Source organism: Pseudorca crassidens, chromosome 19 (assembly GCF_039906515.1).
Source record: "Pseudorca crassidens isolate mPseCra1 chromosome 19, mPseCra1.hap1, whole genome shotgun sequence".
NCBI classification, from domain to species: Eukaryota; Metazoa; Chordata; class Mammalia; order Artiodactyla; family Delphinidae; genus Pseudorca; species Pseudorca crassidens.
The window spans coordinates 40,285,919-40,306,017 of record NC_090314.1 but is presented as its reverse complement, the minus strand read 5'-3'; the positions used below and the strand labels follow the sequence as shown (position 1 = coordinate 40,306,017).

The window sequence follows — 20,099 nt, the reverse complement described above, 5'->3', positions numbered from 1 at the left end:
AAGAGAAAACGCCTAGAGGCATGGCCACCATCTCCAGGTTCCCAGGTGATCTTAGGTGGGTGGCAGAATTGGACTGGTTATATATGGCCCTGAGGTGTAGAACTAGGATTTTTGGAATGAAGCTATGGGAAGCCAGAATTTGGCTTGACATGAAGGAGACTTGTGTGACAGAGCCATCCAGAAGGGAGTGGCCACCCCAGGAGCCGACTGCCACTGGGAGTTCTGGTAGAGGCCACTCGTCTCGGGTTTGTCAGGGACCCACCAAAGTGACTTTGAAGGGCCCTAATGTTGGGACTTCCATTCTTTAGGGCAAAGGGGACTGTGAGAATCCTCTTGGTGGCCGGGCCACTGAACACAAGTGTCTTGTACTTTTTTCTCACACATAGCACACAGCTCCCAGAGCAAGGAGAGGCCCCACTGCCCCCTGCTCTCATCTCTGTCTGGGATTTCACTGAAGTTTGTCCCTGGAACCCTGGCATCTGGACTCCCAGACCCGTTGGTATTAGAACTGGCGAGTTAGCAACCAAACCTGCTGGCACAGAGCAGAGGTCTAGGACTACTTAAGGCCTCTCTGGCTACTGCCAGAGGGAATCTCTAGAACCCAGGCGACAAAATTGCTCTGACATATCATCTCCCACCCCCAGCTGCACCTCCAGAAAACTAGGGGCTGGGTATCCCCATCAGGTTACACTTCTCAGGGGAGGGACTCAGGGTTCACCTTACTATATCTAACCCATCCTTTGAATTCCATCAGAGACCTTGAAAAAGAGGAAAGCGATGAGCCTAAGGAAAGCTCTAGAAACGCCAGCCCTGCCCGGAAGGGATGGGGGGCGGTGGGGGGATGGTGGCAGATGGAGTTTGCGGGAACAAGCGTTCTCAGTATAAAGATCCTCAGGGTCAGAGGTAGCACTAGCGGGAGACCACTGGGCTCAGACTGGCATCTCTGCCCCCCACCCCCTCCTGCGAATCAAGAAACCAGGCAGCAAGGCTCTGGGGGCTGCTTTTATGGGGACGACCTGACAGAGGGCATGGTCCGTACAAAACCGGGAACAATACATACATATATATATTATATACAGAGACGCAGTCCTGTGGAAGGCGGGACAGAGGTGGCCCCGGCCGGAGAAACCAGAAGCACCCCCCCACGGCCCCGCCCACCCAGCCCCGCCCCCTCCATCTGCTGAGGCCGAGGAGGTGAAGTGCACGGGCCCAGGCACTGAGACAGCCAGCTCCTTCGGGGGTAGGCGCACGTCTGGGGGCAGGAAGTGGGTGCTGAGAAATACTGATCGATGGCATGGTCTATTTACAGGGGACGAGGAAAAGCCAAAATGGATGGAACAAGCGTCGTTTTTTAAAAAAAGAACAAAAACCCAGGCTGAGGCAGGGGCATGAGGAAGAGGCAGAATGAGAGATGTCATCTGAAAGGGGAGGGGACCTGGGGTGAGGGTCTCACCTCCCTTGGTCCAAGCCCCAATTTGGGGTTAAAGTGGGGAAACGGAGTCGATTTCACTTAGAAAGCAGGCTGCCAGCAGGGCAGCCCTGGTCTCCAAAAAGATGAAAAGTAGTAAAATTTTGCCCTCCAGTCAAAACATTGGAAAACTGTGGGTGTGGGTGGGGTGAGGCTGAAACTCTGCCATGTTGGTACAAGGCTTCCAGGTGTGGCCCTGCGTAGGGCAGGACAGGGCCTGGCTCTCCAGTGACAAATGTTCCCCTTGCCTAAAACCAGGCCCCCTAAGCTGACCTCCTGTCCTCCCGCTCATTCCCAAGCTTGGCCAGGAAACCTGGTCCCCAAAGAGGCCGCAGAACAGTTCCAGGAAGAGGTTATGGCTATTTGGCACCTGGGGGAGGGGAGGCACAAGGAGAGACTGAGGGCTGCTGCCCGGAGCAAAGAGGGAGCTGGACATCAGGTGTCCCGGACTCTCCCCTTTTCACGCAGGATACGTGAGAAATCAGTGCAGGGCCAGGCCCAGCCTCCAGGCTCTGGGTAGACGCTACCCATCCTGGGAGGGCAGACAGGGATGGGAGGAGAGGTGTAGAGGCAACCCCTCCCAGCAGGAGGGTCAGGATGCAACAGAACAGCACGATGACGGGGGAGCGGGGAAGGGACAGGAAGGTAGACTCAAGTCAAGAGGCCCAGGGGCCGCCTAGGAGCCCCGTGAGCAGGGAGCAGCCTCCAGGTGGTGAGATGCTGGGAGAGCCCCCGGCCCCTTTCCAGTCCAGAGACAAAGGCTGGAGGTTGTAACGTCTGGCAGTTTGGTCTGCAGGTCCTCGTGTCCATCCACCACCCAGGCCAGCCCGTGGCATCCCATGGCCTCTGTGCCTCAGCCCCAAAGGCTAGAAGGAGGCCATCCTTCCAGCCACCTGTCTGCCCGGGGCCACCTTAAGGGGGCCTGTAATATGGGCCCTCTGGTCCCTGAAGCTGGGGGAGGTGGGGTGGAGGGGTGGGGGAGTCGGGGCACCTGTCCCCAGGCTGGTAGGGGGCGGGGTGAAGTATTGAGGACAGGGGAGGGAGGAGGACAATGGGAGGGGATTAATTATTGTCCGGTCAAGGAATGATTCCTGTTAAGTAGAATTGGAATTCCTCAGTGTTTGCAGGTTTCCTTCCAGTTCCGAGATCTGAAAAACAAAGGGGAGAGGGAGTCAGGCCTGGGCGCTGGGCATGGTCCCTGCCCTTCGGGCCCCCCTGAAGGAGACATGACCCTGAGCTCCCAGCCAGCAGCATGACTCCTCTCTCTCCCTGCAGGATCCACAGGGTGGGTGCCAGAGGGGGGCTGACCTGCCTGCCCCTAGGGCACCCCTGGGCCTACCTTGTCCAGGAGCTTGTCCATCTCTTCCTTCCTCGCCAGCTCTGACTCCTCTAGAACCCGGCGCTGTGCCGTCTCCTTTTTCAGGAACTCAATCTCCCTGGGTACCAGTGGGAGACAGACAGTGGGTAAGGGGGTCTGGTCTAGCTTCCATCCAGAGCGTCTCAGGGTCCTCGGCCCCATCCTCGGCTCCACCTGGGCCGCTTTTGCCGGCTCCTTGTCCTCAGGGCGGGAGGTCCCAGCTCCTCCCAAAGCCTCTGGGGCCCAGTCATTACAAACCCGGGCATCCCCACCACAGGGCCCTCCAACTTCTGTGCTCCTTGCCTCCCGACTTGGCTGGGGTGGGGAGGGAAGGCCACCACAGGCCTCTCAGCCCCCCTAGGCCCAGGAAGCCCAGCCCCAGCCACGTACTTCTGCTGGTAGTCCTTGATGAGGCGCTTGGCCTTGCTGTACTTGCGCTCCAGCGCCTGGTACTGGGCCTGGGTCTCCCGCAGGTGCTCGTCCACGGCCTGGCACAAGCTCTGGGCCTCGCCCCAGTAGCCCTCCAGTTTTTCCATGCGCTCCTTGTTCTCCTCCACACTCTGCTCCAGCTGGGCCTTCTCCAGCCGCCACCTCCCCTTCTCCTGCTCCAGGCTCTGCAGCTGAGAGGAAGAAACACCCCTGGGTTGGCGGGGGCCAGAGTCGCTGGATGATTCCCGCAGATACGGAGCCCACTGCCCCCCAGCTACTGACTCTCCTTGGCTGGGCCTGAGAACCGAATGCTGGAGAGGGACGAGGTGGGACCACAACCTCAGCCTTCCCAGCCAGGGGCCCTGACACGTGCCACACTCCTAGAAGGCCGGAGGCCCAGGATCATCGCTGATTAGCTCGGGGCCTTGGGGTAAGGCCACTTCTGTCTTAAGCCTTAGTCCTCCCATCTGTAAAGCAGGAGTGATTCCTTCCTTGCCAAGCTCACAGAGGCTGCAGTGAGATGGTGGAGGTAAAGGAGCAGGGCAGGTGAGGGTCACCATTGCCCTCTATCCCCTCTCTGCAGCCCTGGCTTCTGTGGCTTCCTCAACAGTCCTGGCTCCTCTCCCAGCTCCCTGGCCACCCCAGTGCAGACCTCCCAGCGCCCACAGCCCAGTCCTGGGGACTCTGTTCTCTCTCTACTCACCTCCTTCACCACCTCTGTGTACTGAGCCCCGCACCTCCAGCCCAGATTTACTCCCAGCTCCTCAGAGGCACCCTGCCCCCACCCACACAAACCTATTCCTCCTTTTCTGACTAGCCCACCTCCATCCAAAGGTGCCGTCATCTCACTGCCACCCCAGGGCTCAGCTTCAAGCCCCACTGCCTGCCCCTCAAACCTCGTTGGCTGCAAACACCCCTTGCCCTCTGTGTCCCAGCCACACAGGCCTTCGTGCACATCCTCAGACCTGCCACATTCCCTCTTGCTGCAGGGCCTTTGCCTCCCCGTTCCCTGTGCCTGGAATGCCCACACCTACCCTCCCACCGCCTCGTCATTTCCCACTAGCTCACCCTTAGGCCCTCTCCTTAGTGCATCACTTCCCTAGAAGTCTCCCGTGATTCCCCTCTGACAGCACAGCCCACACACAGCCCGGCTGCATCAGGCTCTGCTGGCTCTAGCTCAGCGGCCCTGTCCTCTCCTCTAGAGCCCGGGTCAGCTTCTGTGATACCAGTGTCGGTGCAGAGACTCTAAGCCGCACAAGGGCAAGGATCAAATCTGCTTTCGCCCATCACAGGTCCTAGATGGCGCTGAGCACTTAGAAGGCGCCCAGCAGCTCCTCCCTTTCATGCTCCGCATCTACCCAGGAACAAGGCCTGTCACCTCACCCTAAAAAATGCAACTCAAACCCGCCCTTCCTATCCATTCCCTCTGCCTGTGCCCTGGGCAGCCCTGCCCATCCCTGCTGGGACATCACCCGGGTTTCTAACTGGTTCGCCGGCCTCCAAGTCCTGCTCACCCCCACGCCTCCCACTTTGTCGGCAGTGACCTTCCCCCTCGTGGCCCCATACGGCCAAAGAATCAAGGCTGGAGCCCTTAGCAGGGTGTCAGGACACTGCAAGCGTAGCCCACCCTGGCGGTCCAGCTGTCTCCCACTTCTCCCCCACAGGAACGGCTGCCACAGCCTGTGGGCCTCCTTCCAAAGCCAGCCTCCAAGCTCACGCTGGTCTCCCTGCCAGGAATGCCCTTCCCCTGCCTCAGTCATCTAAACCCTGCCCTCCCCCTGGGGCTGTTTCACGCTCTCCTCTCTCCAGGTGTGCTGGTCTAAGCCCACATGTGGGAGTGCACATGTGTGTACCATGTCTGCACAGTCCCTATGTGCCCCTGCCTCTCCCTGCCACACTGGAAGCCCCAGGGGAACTGGGACTCCTAATGTCCAGGCCCAGCAGGGACCCAGTACAGACTGTGTATCAGAAGTCTGTGTATCTATGCCTGTGAGGGTGTGGGCACCCAGTGTGCTCATGTGGGTGTCTGTACATAGCACATATGTGTGTTTGTAGATGTCACGTGTGTGCACCAACTGGTAGCATCAGCATCTCTGTGAGAATGCGCACGTCCTGTGACACTCTTCTTGTGTCTCACAGCGGACGGACACAGCAGACGGACACAGAGGTATTGCCATGTGAAGCATGGGTCCGTTGTCCCCGTGTTATGTCTGAGCAGAGTGGGTGTCTCTAGGTGTCTGGGTGAGTGAGTCTGTGGGTACCACGTGCCTGGACCCCTGGATGGTTTACGTTTACCGCTGGGCTTGTGTGTAGAGGACACGTGTGGGACTGCGTGAACGTGAAGACATCCACGTTCAGCTGTTAGAATGCTGACGGCTAACAGCACAACTTTTTATTGAGCACCTACTATGTGTCAGACACTGTACTAAGGACTTTACGCGTATTATTCTATTTTATCCTCACAGTGATCCTACGGTGTTGGCACTGTTATCAACCCGTTTTACAGGTGAGGAGAATGAGACCCAGAGCAGCAAGTGAGTGGTGGAGAGATGGGTCCAGAGCTTGTGCTCTTAACGCTACCCTCCCTCACCTCAGAGCGGCTGGTTCTGCACGCACCTGTGGGTGGAGGGCAAGGGCCAGCGTGTGCAGTGTGAGGGTGGAGGGGTCGTTCCCCCAGCGCCCCACCCCCACTCCCCGCCGCTCTTACCTTTCTTTTCAGCTGCTGGATCTCCGCCTCGGTCACGGCATGCTTGATCTGGAGCTGTGGGGGCAGGGGCACAGGCACTCAGCTCGGGCTGGGGCAGGCAGTACTGCGGGGCTGGATACCAGCCTGCCCTTGCCTTCCACCAGCCCAGGGACCCCTCTGCCCACCTCCTTGAACTTGTGCACCAGCTTCTCAGGCTCCATGTCCACAGGGGACAAGGCATCCTCGTTCTCTGCCAGCTCGAACACCTCGATGGCCATCTCGCCACCTGGAAACGTGGGGCTCAGCTCCTCATCCTCGTCAGTGGCGTATTCTCCTGTCTGCGAAGGGAGACAGGCGGCTGTGCACCCTGCCCACCACAACCTCCCTCAGCCCTGAGGACTGGGGCCTAGGCCAGCAGCAGTCTGCCCATGTCAGACTGGGGGCCACCCAGGGGTGTGGTTCACGCTGCCCTCAGCAGACTGGGGGTCACCCAGGGGCATGGTTTGTGTCTACCCCCAACAGCCTGGAGAGTCCCCAGAAGACAGGGGTAATTCCCCTGTGAGACTGAGGGCCCTGAAGAAACAGCCTCTGCTTTCCCCCTCACACAGCAGGTCCCCTGAGGTCTGGAACTGTCTCCTTCCTCAGACTAGGTCCCCTCAGAGTGGGGGCTCTTAGAGGGAACTACGTTTTTCTTGTAGGACCAGGAAGGCTTTCTGAAGACAGAGGGTGTGACTCTTCCATCAGACTAGAGGTTCTTTAAGGGAAAGGTCTGCATCGCCTCCCTCAGACTGGGGGCTCCCCCAGGATAGGAGCGTTGCTCTGGGGTTCTTCACAAGGCCTGGAAAGTGGCAGAGGCAGAGGACGGCTATAATACTCCATCAAGCCACCAGGGGGCGATGACGCTGCCAGCCAGGCGGAGTCCCTACCTCCTCGTCATCCTCCCCGTACTGGGCGTATCTCTGCTCCATCATCTCCCGCTGCCATCGCTCCTGTTCCAGGGTCTGCTGAATTAGCTGGGCCACCTCACTCTGCTCACCCGGCCGCTCCCGGCCAATCATAAATCTGCGGAGGCACCAGCATCGTTCCCTTTGTCTCTGTCCTTGGCCGGAAAATGCCACCATCCTCCCCGCTGGTATTCCCCTCTCCGCATCCAGGTCCTCCCAGGGAGGTGAAATGAAAGAACTGAGTCCAGAGACTGCAGAGTGTTAATAATGAATGGGGTAGCAGGGGGCCCTTATTGGGTTTCCTTCCCAGGAGAAGCAGAGGCCCACTAGCCCTTCTGGCCAGTTTGTGGGGAGGGGAGACGTCAGCCAAACTTCAGGCTAGGCCACAGGGGACAGGAGTTCGGGAGGCGCCAGCGTAGGAGCTCTTCCCCCACCACATGGGAGAAAACGAGGCAGGGGATTGGCGAAGCTGACCCTGGGGCTGTAGACGGGTGTCTTGTGTGCACTCCAAGGCCCTGAGCTTCAGGAAGGGGCGGGATGATGGCAACTAGAGATTAGGATGGAGAGGAAATAGTGGAACTTCCAGGCACCAGCCCCTCCTCTCCGTGGCCACCCACATCCTGTTTCTCTACCACCCTTTTCTGGGGGCATTGCCCCTCTTGGAGGGGGCAGGGAGTGGTCCTTGAATGTTATGCCAGAGAGGAACGTAGGGAGCTTCTAACCCAACCCCTTTAATTGACAGACCCAGGGAGGAGAGTCTTCACAGGAATCACCAGGCTAGAGAGGAGGGAGGGATGAACTGCAATTTGGATGGCGTTCTCCCTGCACGTCTTGGATCTTCAATGAATGAGTCAGGACAGGCAGGGAGAAAGGAGAATAAGCCCAAGAGGCCAGTGTGGAGGCATGGTGGACAACGGGCCTTGAAGCCTGAGTGCTGGTGGCTAGCAGCAGTCAGGGGCTAGAGATGCGAAGGCAGACAGGGCAGGGGATAGGCACACAGCAGTTCCTTCTGGCAGGGAGATGGTGAAAGCTCCTCTGTAAGTTGGGCCACCCAGAGTCTTCACTAGGCGTGGGCAGCTGGGCAAAGTGGCCAGATGAGGGCTGAGCCTCCTGTCTTCTCCCACTGCCCACCGCCCCCACCCTCCCGGGCCTCACCGCACACGGCCCTTGGTGTTCCGGAGCACGGAGGCTGCAAAGCTCTGGGTCACTCCCACCAGACTTGTTCCATCCACTTCCACCAGGAGATCATTCACCTGGATCCTATGGGAGGTGACACTGGTTAGGGGGGGTCACGAGGCGAACTGTGGAGCTGGGGTAGACATGGCCCCCCTCCCATCAGTAACTCAAGGCTCAGTCCCCACAGGGACCTGGTACTTTGTCTGCCTGCATAAGATGCATGAGGCCGGAGGACCAGGTATCAGCCAGGCCCATGGGCAGTGAGACCAGGCATCCAGGACCAGGAATGGTGGCAAGCACACTTGCCATGACAATCACGAGCTATTTCCCCTCCTCCACCACACTCGGCGGACCAGTGCGACACCCACAGAGCTCATCACGGCCATGCACACCAGCAAGGGCCTGCCGCGCACACGTAACACACAGCCTTCTTATACGTCCATTTCCGTGCAGACCCGAGTCCGCAGATTTCCTCCCAATGCCTGAGACCTGTGTTCTCACACAGCCCCACAGGGTCACCCCCTGCCCCCATACAGGTGCACAGCCCCCAACACGCCCCAGCTGTGGTGCTGGAAGCCCTTGTTCTCCACACAAGGAGATGGGGGTGGTCCAGACAGGCCGCCGAGGGGGACGAAAGCGTGGGAGGGACCCTCGGCCACCTCCTTCCTCCACTCCCACCTCCCCCCAGAGTGCCAGGCCTCCCCGCAGGGCTCCCACACAGAAATGGAGGAGACAGCCTACTGTAAACAGCTCACACCAACACGCCCCGTGTGGGGACACTCTCACATGCACACACACTCCCCACCCGGCCAACGAGAGACCATGGGAAAGGCTCTGGAAAGTTCAAATGAGGGGTAAGTGAAAGAGCAGGGATGGCCTTCCTTCCTTTTCTCTGACCCCCCAACCCCAGCCCGCCATGCCACCTGGGCTGCAGCAGACAGAAGCTCCCTGAATGAGGCAACCCCACCTCCAGCATCATGACCCCGGTCCTCACAAGGACACTCACTCACCTCTGTCACGTGGAGGGGTCTGTGCTTAGAGGTACCACAAGGTACCCCTGATATCAGCCTTTAACTTACAATAACCCAGGGGTGCCCTACAGCTGTTCCCGCTCCCCCTCTGCAATCCACACACAGTAGGGAGGCTCCAGAGGGGTCACTGGGCTGCCCGTAACTCCAGGGGGTCTTCCTGAGCCCTCTGACCCACAGAACTCACACCCTCCAGCCTCAGAGGCCAAACACAGGCACACAGGCAAGAAGCAGCCTCCTCCCTGGCATGCCCCCACTGGCTCTTCCAGCCTCACCGCACACCTGATCCCTTGTGGTCTCTAGCTCCAGCTATACCTGCCTGCTTTCGGTGCCCTGCCTGCAATGCCTTGCCTGCCCCACTCCCTCAGCCTAGCTAACTCTTGCTCATGCTTTGGGTCTCAACTCCAACATCACTTCCTCCAGGAAGACTTCCCTGATACCCAGAGAGGTCAAGCCCTCCTGTTTTAGGGTTTAGTGGCACCCTGTATTTTTCTCTGTTTCACCATTTTCTGTGTATCCACTACTCATCCATCTGCCTCACTACACTGCATGCTTCCTGAGGGCAAGCCCTCAACACTGACTCCCCAGCGCCTGGCACCAGCCCTACAACAGGGTCAGAGGCTCAGTGTTTGCTAAACGAAAAAAAAGCTCACAGGTACTCTGCTAGGACAGAGCCTCCACACCCGTGCTCTCCTCCCCATGGCCCAACACACACTCAAAACCAGGACACACACCACCTACACACAGCCCCCTAGCATGCACGTGCCACGAGGGCGAGCACTCCGCCTGTTCTGTTCACTGTACCCCCAGGGCCTGGACCAGCACCTGGCACAGCAGTGCTCCACGAACATCTGAGCCCACACAGGTAGTGGCCCGCCCCATACATGATGGCTGATCAGGGAAGGGGAGGCGGTACCTGCCGTCCCGATGGGCCGCACCGCCTTCAGTCACAGTCTTAACGAAGATGCCCAGCTTCTCCAGGCCCATGTCTGCCCCGGCCCCCATGCCAATGATGCTGATGCCCAGGCCCTCGGAATCTGCGAAGCAGAGGGTGATGAGAAGCAGGTAGGGGGGTGGGGTGAGGAGCTCCAGCCTGGGGCTTGCAGGGGACAGAGTGAGCGACTCCCCATCCCCTACCCTCACGCTGAGGTATGGCCTCACCTCAAGAAGCAGTCTCCACGTGGGGGTGTCCCACACCTGGGGAAGGGACATGGTTCTGGCCACCTCTTCTCTGCCAACTAGGATGCTCTTGGGTCACTGCCTGCCCTCTGCCCCATCCAAAGAACAGACGGGCAGCAGAGGTGCTGAGGGGTACTGTCTGGATGCAGATGCAGGTGTGTGGTGGCCACAGGACCACTGAGGGAGCCACGATGGGGATGATCTCCCCCCTCCCTAAGCAGTCTCATCGCTGCTCACAGCCTTTACAATTCAAGACCTCCCGCTTTTGTCTCCCCCTAGACCCACTCCTCTCTCCACAGCTGCTGCCCCCGCCTGTCTAACGGGCTTCTGACATCCAAACTCATGATCTTCCCCCACAAACAGGCTTTTCCTGTCTGCCACTCCTTCATGGGGCCTGGGAGCCACCTGGATTCCTCCCGCCCCCCTCGTACCCTCTGTGGAAGCCAAGTAACCACCGACTCTTGCCGATCCCACCTTCTAAGAAGCTCTCAAGTTGTTCATCCACCTCCCGCATGGCCATCGTCTTGTCCACACCGCAGTGGCCCGTCTCCATCCACTTATAACCCTTCACCCCACAGCACAGCCTGGTGTGGTCTCTCTAGAATACCTTTCCCAGGCCTTGCAAGACTTCCGGTCCATCTTAGAAAAAAGTGGTCTACAAGGCCTTGTTTGCACACCCTTCTCCCCCCACCCTCTGAATCCACCAGGTCTCTCCTCTCTCCCACACTCCCCTGATCTCCTCTTCAGGGCTCAACTCAAGCATCACTTCCTTGGGGATCCCCCCGAGTCTGGTCAGGTTTCCTGTTAAATGCTGTTATAGCGGCCCCTCCCTTCTTTTCCCGGCCCCCTCACTGTACACAAGGACGTAGTTAGATGTGACCATTCCACCCAGGCCTGCCCCCCACCTCCACCGTCGCTCTCCCATCAAGGCTTGGCCCACACAGCCCAGGACCCAGCCCCCAGTGCTCCCGGGGGGCCTGATGACTTCAGAAGCACATAGTGCAGCATGACAGGGGTGGTGGCGGTAGGAGCTTGGGCTGGGCTGAGTCTGTGGGGCCGTGGGGCGCTGACAGAGGCCCAGTTAGAGGTAGAAGCAGAACGTGTCTGTGGAAGCGCCTGAGGGTCCAGGGTGGAAGCTGGCACGGGGGAGGAGGCGCAGGAGGCCCGGCTCACCCTTCTCCAGCTCCACAGGGAACAGCTCCAACCTCTCCACCCGCTTCTCCAGCTCGTACTCAGCAGAGGCTGCCATGGGATCCACGTCCTCGTTGCGGCGATCATAGTCCTCGTTGGAGTAGGTGCTGAACACCTGGGGAGGAGGCCGCCTGTCAGAGGAGCCCGCAGGAGGGCGAGCGCTAAACCGCTGAGAGGGGGCCCAACGGGCAGGCTGCGCCCCCCGCCGCGCTCCCCTCCTGACACAGGCCTCCCCCAGCCCGCAATGACCCCAGCTCAGAGTGGGGGCCCTTCTGGTTCCGGAACTGTGGGGCGAGAGAGAAAGGGAGCCAGCCTTGCCGCATCCACACCATTACTCCCCTGCAGCTCCGACCACATGAGCATGGCCAACTGGAGTAGGAAAGGAAGGTCAATGCCGGAGAAACGGTCACACTCAGGAACCCAGGTCCCCAGGTCACAGAGAGATGGACAGACAGCCCCTGTCCCAGACAGAGGCGAGGGTGGGCACGGACACAGACGGCAGGAGAGAGGAAGGAACAGGATGAGTGGAAGAGGGGAAGAGGTGGAAGAGGGGAAGAGGAGAAAGAGTGAAGGAGATGCTGGAGGATGCCACATTTGGGGGGTGGCGGACGGGAGTGGAGACGCAGGGAGGGGGAAGGGAGGAGAGAGAGCGGTAGAAAGAGGCAGAGGGGCACCCAGGACCCAGCTGACCTGAACCTGAAGTGGAGGCCAGGGTGGAGGAGGGAGGCAGGAAGGACCACCTCTACCCCCATGGAGAGAGGGCAGGCCAGAGGAGCCCCTATGGCCTTGCCTGCACAGCCAGGCCTCAGTCTCCCTCTAGAACCTCAGCTCTCTGAGGTACGCCCCTATCCCCAGGGCACTAGGAGGCCTGGGCAGAGGTCCTGGGCCCAGTGCCCTGCAGAAAGCAAGGAGAGCGGGAAGGTGGCAGCCTCTGACACTGTCCACAGCGAACCCGGCCTTACTGTCCCCCGTACCCCTCTGCTGTCTCTCAGCAGAAAGGGAAATTCCCCAGCCTGACCCTCCTCCAAAGAGCAGAGAAGTTAGGACAAGGGCTCTGCAGGAGTACCTAATTCTGGGCCCAGGCAGGGTGCCCCTGGTGGGAGGTTAATGAGCACCATTTGGGGTACCATGACGTGTTCCTGCTTCACTGCCTGCAGCGACAGGCTGGTACCACTTGGAGCCAAGCGGGGGCGACGAAGGGTGGCAGCAGCTCTATCAGATGGCTGGGCCTGAGGCCTGAGCAGCTGAAGTGGGGCACCGTCTCCCCCAAGGCCCCTGCCAGGGCCCCACTCCTCCAGGAGCAGGCTCCACGGGCACCCAGGCCGGCAGCGGCACTCTCGTGTCCCAGCCTTGGTTTGGTGTCACCCCCGCGAAGCCCCACCACTCCCACAAGGGGGCTCCTAGCTGGAGGAGTCCATGTGGTCACTTAACTCACTGCCCTCAACTTCACAGCATCAGAGAAAGTTGAACACAAACCCTTAAAAGCTCCTTGTGGATTGTGCAGTAGTCGGGCTGCCCCCCTGACATCTGGCCAGCAGCCCCAAGCTCCTGGGAGGGACGGGCTACCTCATCCACACATAGTGCAAAATGCCAGGTCCGCTGCCCAAGGTCACGGGGGTTAGCCTGTGACAGGGCGGGATGAGACTGGAGGGTGGGTCACTGAGACTCTGTCCCCTTTGCACATATGCCCCAGGCCCTGGGACAGGGGCTGGTGTGTGCCTAGACCTGGCAAACTGGCTTTGGCCCCCTTTTGTACCTGAGTCCCTTTGACCCTCACCCTCTACTCCAGCAGAGATGGTCCCTTCATCCCTCAGTCTATGTGGTGGCCTGGGTCAACAAAACCCCCCCATTGTGTAAGCACACGCAAACACACACACACACACACACACACACACAGTGACCTCCATAACACCCTCACAGCGCGCGCGCACACACACACACACACACACACACACACCCTCCATAACACCCTCACAGCCTGTCCTGGGCTTCGCACTCCCCTCTTTTCTCAGCGTATCAAATCCTGCCCCCTGCAGGAAACCCAGGCCTCAGGCTCAGAGGTCCCAGACCACCCCTCACCACTGCCCACCACCATGTGCCCGGCCTACCTCAGGGCCCTGGACCCAGTCCCCCCTCTCCAGGTGACAATCTGGAATTGAGCTCTCTGTCCTCAGCAGAAGCCTCCGTAAAGGCAACAATTGGGTCATCCAAGGGGCACAAGACCTGGACTTAGTATCAATGCAGGGGGCGCAGCAAAGAGAGGGAAAAACTGGGGGGTGGGGGGAGGAAATTCCCAGTAAGGTCAAACGTCAGACACGCACAGGCGGCACCCCACACCACAGGCTCCCACACACAGGCGAGCAACAGTCACCAGGGAGTCAGAGAGCACTGTTCCAAATCATGTGCTATTTTCTACCCAAAAATCAGGGTAAGGTGTCAAATATAGACAGTCAGAGGCCCAGGGCTGAAAGACCAAACTCCAACTGAGGGGATCAGACAGCTCAGAAAACTGCCGGTGGTGGTGGGGGGGGAGGTCCTGACCGCCTCAGTGGTCCCCACCTCTGTCCTCAGTGTCCCCAGAAACACCCATAATCTTCAATTCTCTCCCTCCAGGATGCCAGCACCTTCAGAAGAGGAGAGGGGAGGGGAAAGGGCCTGTGAGGTCACAGCTGGGGGAAGGGGCTGGCCCAGGCGGGGAGTAGCACTTTTCAGGCCCCCTGGGGTGGAGGTGGGAGAGGAACAGAGGTTAAGATGCTGGGGCAGGTGAGAGGAAACTTGGGCAGCTTCAGTGTCCAGGAGTAGTTATGGAAACTTCAGTCAAACAGATGAGGGTTTGACTGGTGAGGGGTAAAGGCTGGACTTTCCTTGGCCTGGACACCCCCACGAAGCAGACTTGGAGTTGGGCACAGCTGAGCCTGGCGTGATGAGAAAGAGCCTTTAGGCTGAATGTGCCAGCCGAGAATGGAGGGTAGTAGGAAAGGCTGTGGTGGTAGGAGGGCTGTGGTTCTTAATTCTCCCAGGGATCTCACCATCAACATTCTCCTGAGGATCTCAGGGCACTGGCACAACCCACAAACCAATCACCAATAGTGTGTGTGTGTGTGTGTACACGCAGCTGAGTCCCCAAAAAAGAGGGCACCCAGAGAATGAGGCAAGAGCGCCTGGGCCCTGCCAAGGCCAAGAGCAAAAGCACCTGGGGGTTTCCCAGCCTCACCCCCTCCCTTCTCCACACCCCTCAGAAGGCCTAGTCTCCTCAAAACCCACAGAAAGCGCCTGCTCCCCGTGGAACCCTGTACCCCCACCTCGGGAGCTGGCCCAGCACACACCCCGGGGAACAGGGCCCGAGTCACATGGCCCCAGCTCAGCTCAACCTCACAGACCTGCTTCCCTCTTTCAGTTCTGTAAAGTTGGGGTGAGGGCTACAGACATTGTGGAGGAAGGGCTGCAGGCCACTGCACGTTCCTGCTCCTCCATCCCCCCATGCAGCTCTGGTGCAGGGGGAAAGCAGGGGTGTTTCTAAGCTCCCCAGGCTCCTCCAGCCCAGAGTGGAGTAAGGACCAAAGTGGGGAGGCTCTCCTGAGGACACAGATACACACGCACACACACATACACAGACACACCTTCCCACCACCCAAGCCCACGCCTCTGGCAGCCTCTGGAGGACGAAGGTCTGGGAAAGGAAGGGAAAGCAGGTGTCCCAGGACCCACGCAGGGCAGGGCAGGTGAGCCCCAGAGCTGGGCGGGGCAGCGGGCTCAGGAACCTGAGGGCAGGTCAGAGCAGGCCACCCCGGCTCAGGCCTAAAAATCTTCCCCCTCTGACAAACAGCTGGAAGTCCCCCACGCCCCCCTTAGGGTGGTAACTTCTGGGAAGGGGGCTGGGTGACAGGGCTTGACTCAGCCTGCCAAACCCGGCTGGCTGGCGAGGCGGGGGCGACTGCGTGCACGTGGCAGGGGCGGCGCGGGGGCGGGGAGGGGGTTCACTTACTTGGATGGGCGCCGTGCTGAAATGGATCTTCCGGCTCGGGGCCGGGTCCTCTTCTTCCGAAAGCCCCGGGATCTCCACACACCCCGACTCGGGCTCGTAGGGGGGCTCACCCTCCTCCTCATCCTCGTCGTCGTCCTCCTCCAGGGCACTGCCCCCAGAGTCCTCCCCCAGCCCACTGTAGGCGCTCACGTCCACCAAGTCCGCCTCCGAGAAATCCTCCTTCTTGGACTCGTCCACCTCCTCGGGGGCCACGTCCGGAGCCCGGCCATTGCCCACCCCTCTCTCAGGCGCCGCCACGGTCGCCGCCTCCTCCTCGGGGGCCGCCTGGGCCTTCTGCTCCTCGGGCGCGGGGCTGGCGGTGGTTGCCAAGGCGCTGCCATTCTCCAGGGCCGCATGGACCGTCACCTCCGCCTGGATCACCTCCGCGGGCGCCGCCTCGGCCTCCGACTCCCCGCTCTCCTCCACCTCCACCGGCTTTATCTTGCGCACCTCCCGAGGCTTGGGGGGCGGCCGCGCGGGGGCCACTCGGTGCTGCGGGGGCTGCTGCCCTCCGGGGCCGCGCTCCTTCTCGGCTGGGGCATCCCCCGACGGGGCGGGCGGCGGCGGGGGCGGCTGAAACACCCGGGACCGCCTGCTGACCAGCTTCGAGTTGACCTGGGGCGCCCCGGCGGCCGCGGCCCTGGGCAGCCCCGGCGCGCGGTGGAGGCCGGTCCTCGAGTCGGCCTTCTCAAAGACGGCGCTGAGCTGACTGACCGTCGGCGACACGGCGTCGGCGTCCAGCTTGTCCAGCGCCTCGGTGCTGCCGTTGAAGCGCACCACGACGTCCAGCTTCCGGTCCTGCAGGCCGGCGCGCTCCTGCCTCAGCAGCCGCCGGGCCGCGGCCTCCTTGTCGCCGCCCGCGGCCGCCGGGACGCTCCGTTCGAACAGCTTCCGCGTCTCCTGCAGCCGGGACGGCGGGTGCGGCGGCGGCGCAGGCTGAGCGGAGGGCGCGGGCTTGGAGTCGAAGCGGCTCACGCGCTCCGACACGCTGGTGCCCAGCTTCAGCAGGGCACTATGGTCCACGTTCTCGTTTAGGCTGCTGGCCCGCGGCAGCGACAGGCGCACGCCGCGCTCGGGCGCCCGCAAGGCCTCAGTGGGGCCCGCGCCGCCGCCCGCCTCGCCCGGCGCGCCCGCCGTCGTGCCCATCTGCAGGAACATACTTTTGATGCGGTGGACGTTGGAGCCATATTTCTTGTGGTGGGCCGCCTTGGGTGCCTCGTCTGGCCCGGGCGCGTCGGGCGGCTTCAGAGCCTGGATGCCCGCCTCGTAGGCGCTGCGGTGCGGGGAAGCGCTCCGGAGGGGACCCCCGGGCCCCCGCGGCTCCGTCTTCATCATAGTGGGGGGAGCCGGGTTCTCATCCCCACGCTTCCCGCTCCCCCCTTCCAACAGGCGGCTGGCCAAGTCGGGACCACCGCCCCCTCCCCCAGAGAAAAGGAACCCCGAAAGGCCTTTTTTAGCCTTCCCCCAAAACCAAGCTGCTCAAAACAGTTAACCTCGCTTTAAAAAAAAAAAAAGGGAAAAAATATCTCCGAGAGCCCTGTGTGGGTCGCCTCCCCCAGTCAAGCTGCCAAAGACAGCCAGCCCCTCTACCAAAGACCGAGCGGCCTGGAACGGTCGCCCCCACCCAAATTAGAAAAGCGGCGGCCGGGGCCGGTGGGACTGCGAGCCCTGCCCGCGAAGCAGCAGCGGAGGCGCCGGCTCACATCGTCCGAGGCGGTGTCAGCGGGGCTGGTAGCCCCGGCACCCCCAACCCCGGCCGGGGGCCTTGGCTCTTGGGGGGCCCGGCACCAGGGCGCCCATGGCTGCTCGGCCGGCCCGGGCCGCTCCGCCGCTGCACTACCCTCCCTCCCTCCCTCCCCCCCGCGCCCCGAGCCTCGGTCTTTCTCTGGCTCTGCCCGAGCGGCGGCTGCCGGAGACCAAGCGGCTGCCCTTCTCGCAGCCGCCGCTGGGGACTGGCACCTCTGGGTCCTAAAGGGATCGGATTTCCGGGGCCGGAGCCTGTGAGCCCTCCCCTTCCCCTCCACGCGATTGTATTCCCCTCCCCTGCCCGTTCCTCGCCACAGCCTTCCACTGACCCCAGACGCTGGCTTGTACACTTCAACCCTTCCATCCCAACCTCTGACTGTGGCTTTTCACAACCCACATAACCGCACTCCCACTAAATTTTGGGGGTTGGCAAGCCAACCACTGTGGTCTCAGTGTGGCCCTCCTCTACCCGAGGTGTGGAGGGAGAACAGTGGGGAGGGGCAAAGGATCATTTCCTTCAAGGTCCTCGGAGCTTCCTAGTATAGTTCACTTTGAAAATTTTTAAAATTCAGACTGCCCTGGAATCTGCATTTTAACAATTTCCCATAGGGAACATTTTGCGCCCTTTAACGCGTGAAACCTTGGCCCAGTGTTGCTGGCCTTATGGTGGAGGAGGAAGGGGAAGAGAGAAAGGAGATGGTCCTCATCACCCAGGTGGCAGTCCGAAGCTGGCTTTTGCCCTCTGCCATTCCGAAGAGGGTGTCCTGTCACCTGCCTGCACTGCACCCAGGCTGGGAAAGAAGGGGTGGTATGCCTGTCCTCGCGGCCTTACTAGAGCACTCCTGCCTCTCAAACAGGAAGAAGGAGTTTTGGAGGAGGAATTCTGGAGGCCTCGGGCCAGAGTTTCACCAGTGAGAGCTCTAGCTTGGATCTCTACTCTAAAGGATTCTGGCCACTGTGTGCAAGTGTGTGTGGGGAGGGAGGGGGAAGGGGGGCAGTGACCTATACGTTCCCTGTCCTGGCAGCTGTTTTGATGCTCCCCCCAACCCCCACATACACAACAAGGGGCCTGGGGTTGCCCTCTACCCTTCCCCGGATGCCAGGGCCTGGGAGTGAAGGTCCACCCCCTAGACCATGACAGATCCAGATGCACGGCTTCACTCCACAGATCCCAGAAAATGATGAACATTGTGGACCCTAGGACCCAGAGAACAACTCAGGCACAAAGCCTCCCCCCACTCCCAGCTGCTTCCTGCATCTCGGGCCTTCCGGCAGCCTCTGCCTCCTCCCCCGCCCTCTTCCCTTCCATCCTCTTCCTCTTCTCCCCAATCTCCCACTACCCACTGCCCTTGCCTGGAAGGGCTGTCGAAAGGAATCCTCTCACCTCTCCACTGTTGGGATATGTGTGGGTTTTGTGGGATATAAACTGGTTAGCACGTGCAAAAGAGCGTGGGGGATGGGGTGTGGGAAGCCGCCTGGGAACCCTGAATATTGGGACAGGGAGGGGCGAGGAACCACAGGACTGGATCTTGAGGCTGGCAATCCTGAGGGTAACGGAGAGGAACGATCTGGGTTCTGAGCAGGAGGTTTGGGACTTGGGTTTCCAAGCTCAAGTCTGGGATTTGAACCTCCCCACCCACAGCGCCCCCGCCCCCGGCCCCGCCCCCGCTCAACCTCACTATAGAAGTTGGGTGAGACAGAAGTCTCACCTAGTTGGGGGTTTGGGCGGTGTCCTCAGAAGCTCTTGTGTGGATTGGGGGAGGGCACAGGCCCCTGGGTGTTCCGCCCAGAATCTCCCACACCCTTTGGTGAGTCATTCTAACTGGTCCCAGCCCAAGGGGTCAGTGCCCATGCTTCTGGCCAGGTGGGGAATCCAGCTTCTAAAGGACGAGAGGAGGAGGTGGGAACCAAGTCAGGCCCAGTGGACGCTCCCCACCCCGACCCCCAACAACATCTCCAGCAGCAGCTTGGAGTGGACTAGACTCGGGATGCTTGAGTCCCCCTTGTCCTGAGACTTCCAAGAGTGAAACTCTTTTAAGTACTTCGGGATGCAGGACAGTTGGAGCCAGCCCAGAGCTCGGAGGACTGAGGCTAACGAGGGGGATCGTTATTTCCTGGGCGACACCCCCTGCCAGTATTCCCGAAGAAGCTGTTATGGAGCAATGAGTGCTTTAGCACCTCACTCCTTCCCCGGGGTCAGGCGCCAGGCCGGCTGGCCTGTGAGAGGAGTGGGGAATGGCTGTTATCTTCTCCACCCAGTCCCTGCCTGCCTGAGGCAATAATCACACCTGCAGGGAGGGTGAGGAGGGCGGTTACTTTGGGGAGGGTTACGCCCAAACTGAAGGGTGTGAACCTAATTTTCATTCCTCAGGCTGTGATCCTCAGATCCTTACTTATCTCCCAGGGTAATTTAGCCATTCTTTCTCTACTTTTTCCTTTGTGGAGCTGCCTGATGGTCTTTGAATGGAAGTTCCTTCCTTACCTCTGACGTGGAATAGAGTGGTTCCCAAAGCTGGCGCAGGAGCCAGGCTGCCAGAGTTCAAATCCTGGCTCCACCACTTACTAGCTGTGTGACGCTGGACAAATCCCTTAGCCTCTCTGTGCTCTGATAAGGGTAAACTGAGGTGAAAGTGTGGAACACAGAAAATAGGGTGTGTGCCTTCCCCAGTTCTTGCTAAAAAGCCTGGAGGCTTCTATAGGGAGAGGTAATCTTTATTCTCCAGATAAAGCTCCTCCCTGTTTTCCCACCTACCCTCAAATCTGATGGGGGCCCTCTGATCCCAGATGCGCAGGACACGCGGCCATGGCTCACGGGCCCAGCTGCTCTGTGGCATGTGGGATCTTCCCAGACCGGGGCACGAACCCGTGTCC

General features: G+C 60.3%; 1 protein-coding gene and 1 long non-coding RNA gene across 3 annotated transcripts; one reads left to right on the top strand and one right to left on the bottom strand.

Annotated features, from left to right (window-relative positions):
* Positions 1–989: 989 nt before the first annotated feature.
* Positions 990–17,335, bottom strand: PPP1R9B (protein phosphatase 1 regulatory subunit 9B). Of its 2 annotated transcripts, XM_067714603.1 has the most exons (10): positions 15,444–17,334; positions 11,441–11,573; positions 10,005–10,125; positions 8,040–8,144; positions 6,867–7,002; positions 6,126–6,278; positions 5,962–6,015; positions 3,216–3,445; positions 2,808–2,904; positions 990–2,616 (listed from the first exon to the last, which is right to left on the bottom strand). In XM_067714603.1, exons 1-10 carry the CDS (start codon positions 16,815–16,817, stop codon positions 2,563–2,565), a joined length of 2,457 nt encoding a protein of 818 aa, XP_067570704.1. In that variant the 5' UTR covers positions 16,818–17,334; the 3' UTR covers positions 990–2,562. The 2 variants fall into 2 exon arrangements, with proteins under 2 accessions (XP_067570704.1, XP_067570705.1); XM_067714604.1 differs by lacking the exon at positions 2,808–2,904 and having other exon boundaries at positions 15,444–17,335.
* Positions 3,441–7,016, top strand: LOC137211885 (uncharacterized). The gene is made up of 3 exons (XR_010937261.1): positions 3,441–3,684; positions 5,310–5,421; positions 5,720–7,016. It is a non-coding gene; the product is annotated as an uncharacterized lncRNA (long non-coding RNA).
* Positions 17,336–20,099: the final 2,764 nt, after the last annotated feature.

Excerpts from the sequence above, each read along its gene's own strand:
- PPP1R9B (XM_067714603.1), bottom strand. The coding sequence starts at position 16,817 with ATGATGAAGACGGAGCCGCGGGGGCCCGGGGGTCCCCTCCGGAGCGCT. Across the intron at positions 3,446-5,961 it reads TCCAGCAGCTGAAAAGAAAG|CTGCAGAGCCTGGAGCAGGA; the intron begins GTAAGAGCGGCG and ends TCTTCCTCTCAG. Across the intron at positions 2,617-2,807 it reads TGGACAAGCTCCTGGACAAG|ATCTCGGAACTGGAAGGAAA; the intron begins GTAGGCCCAGGG and ends TTTGTTTTTCAG.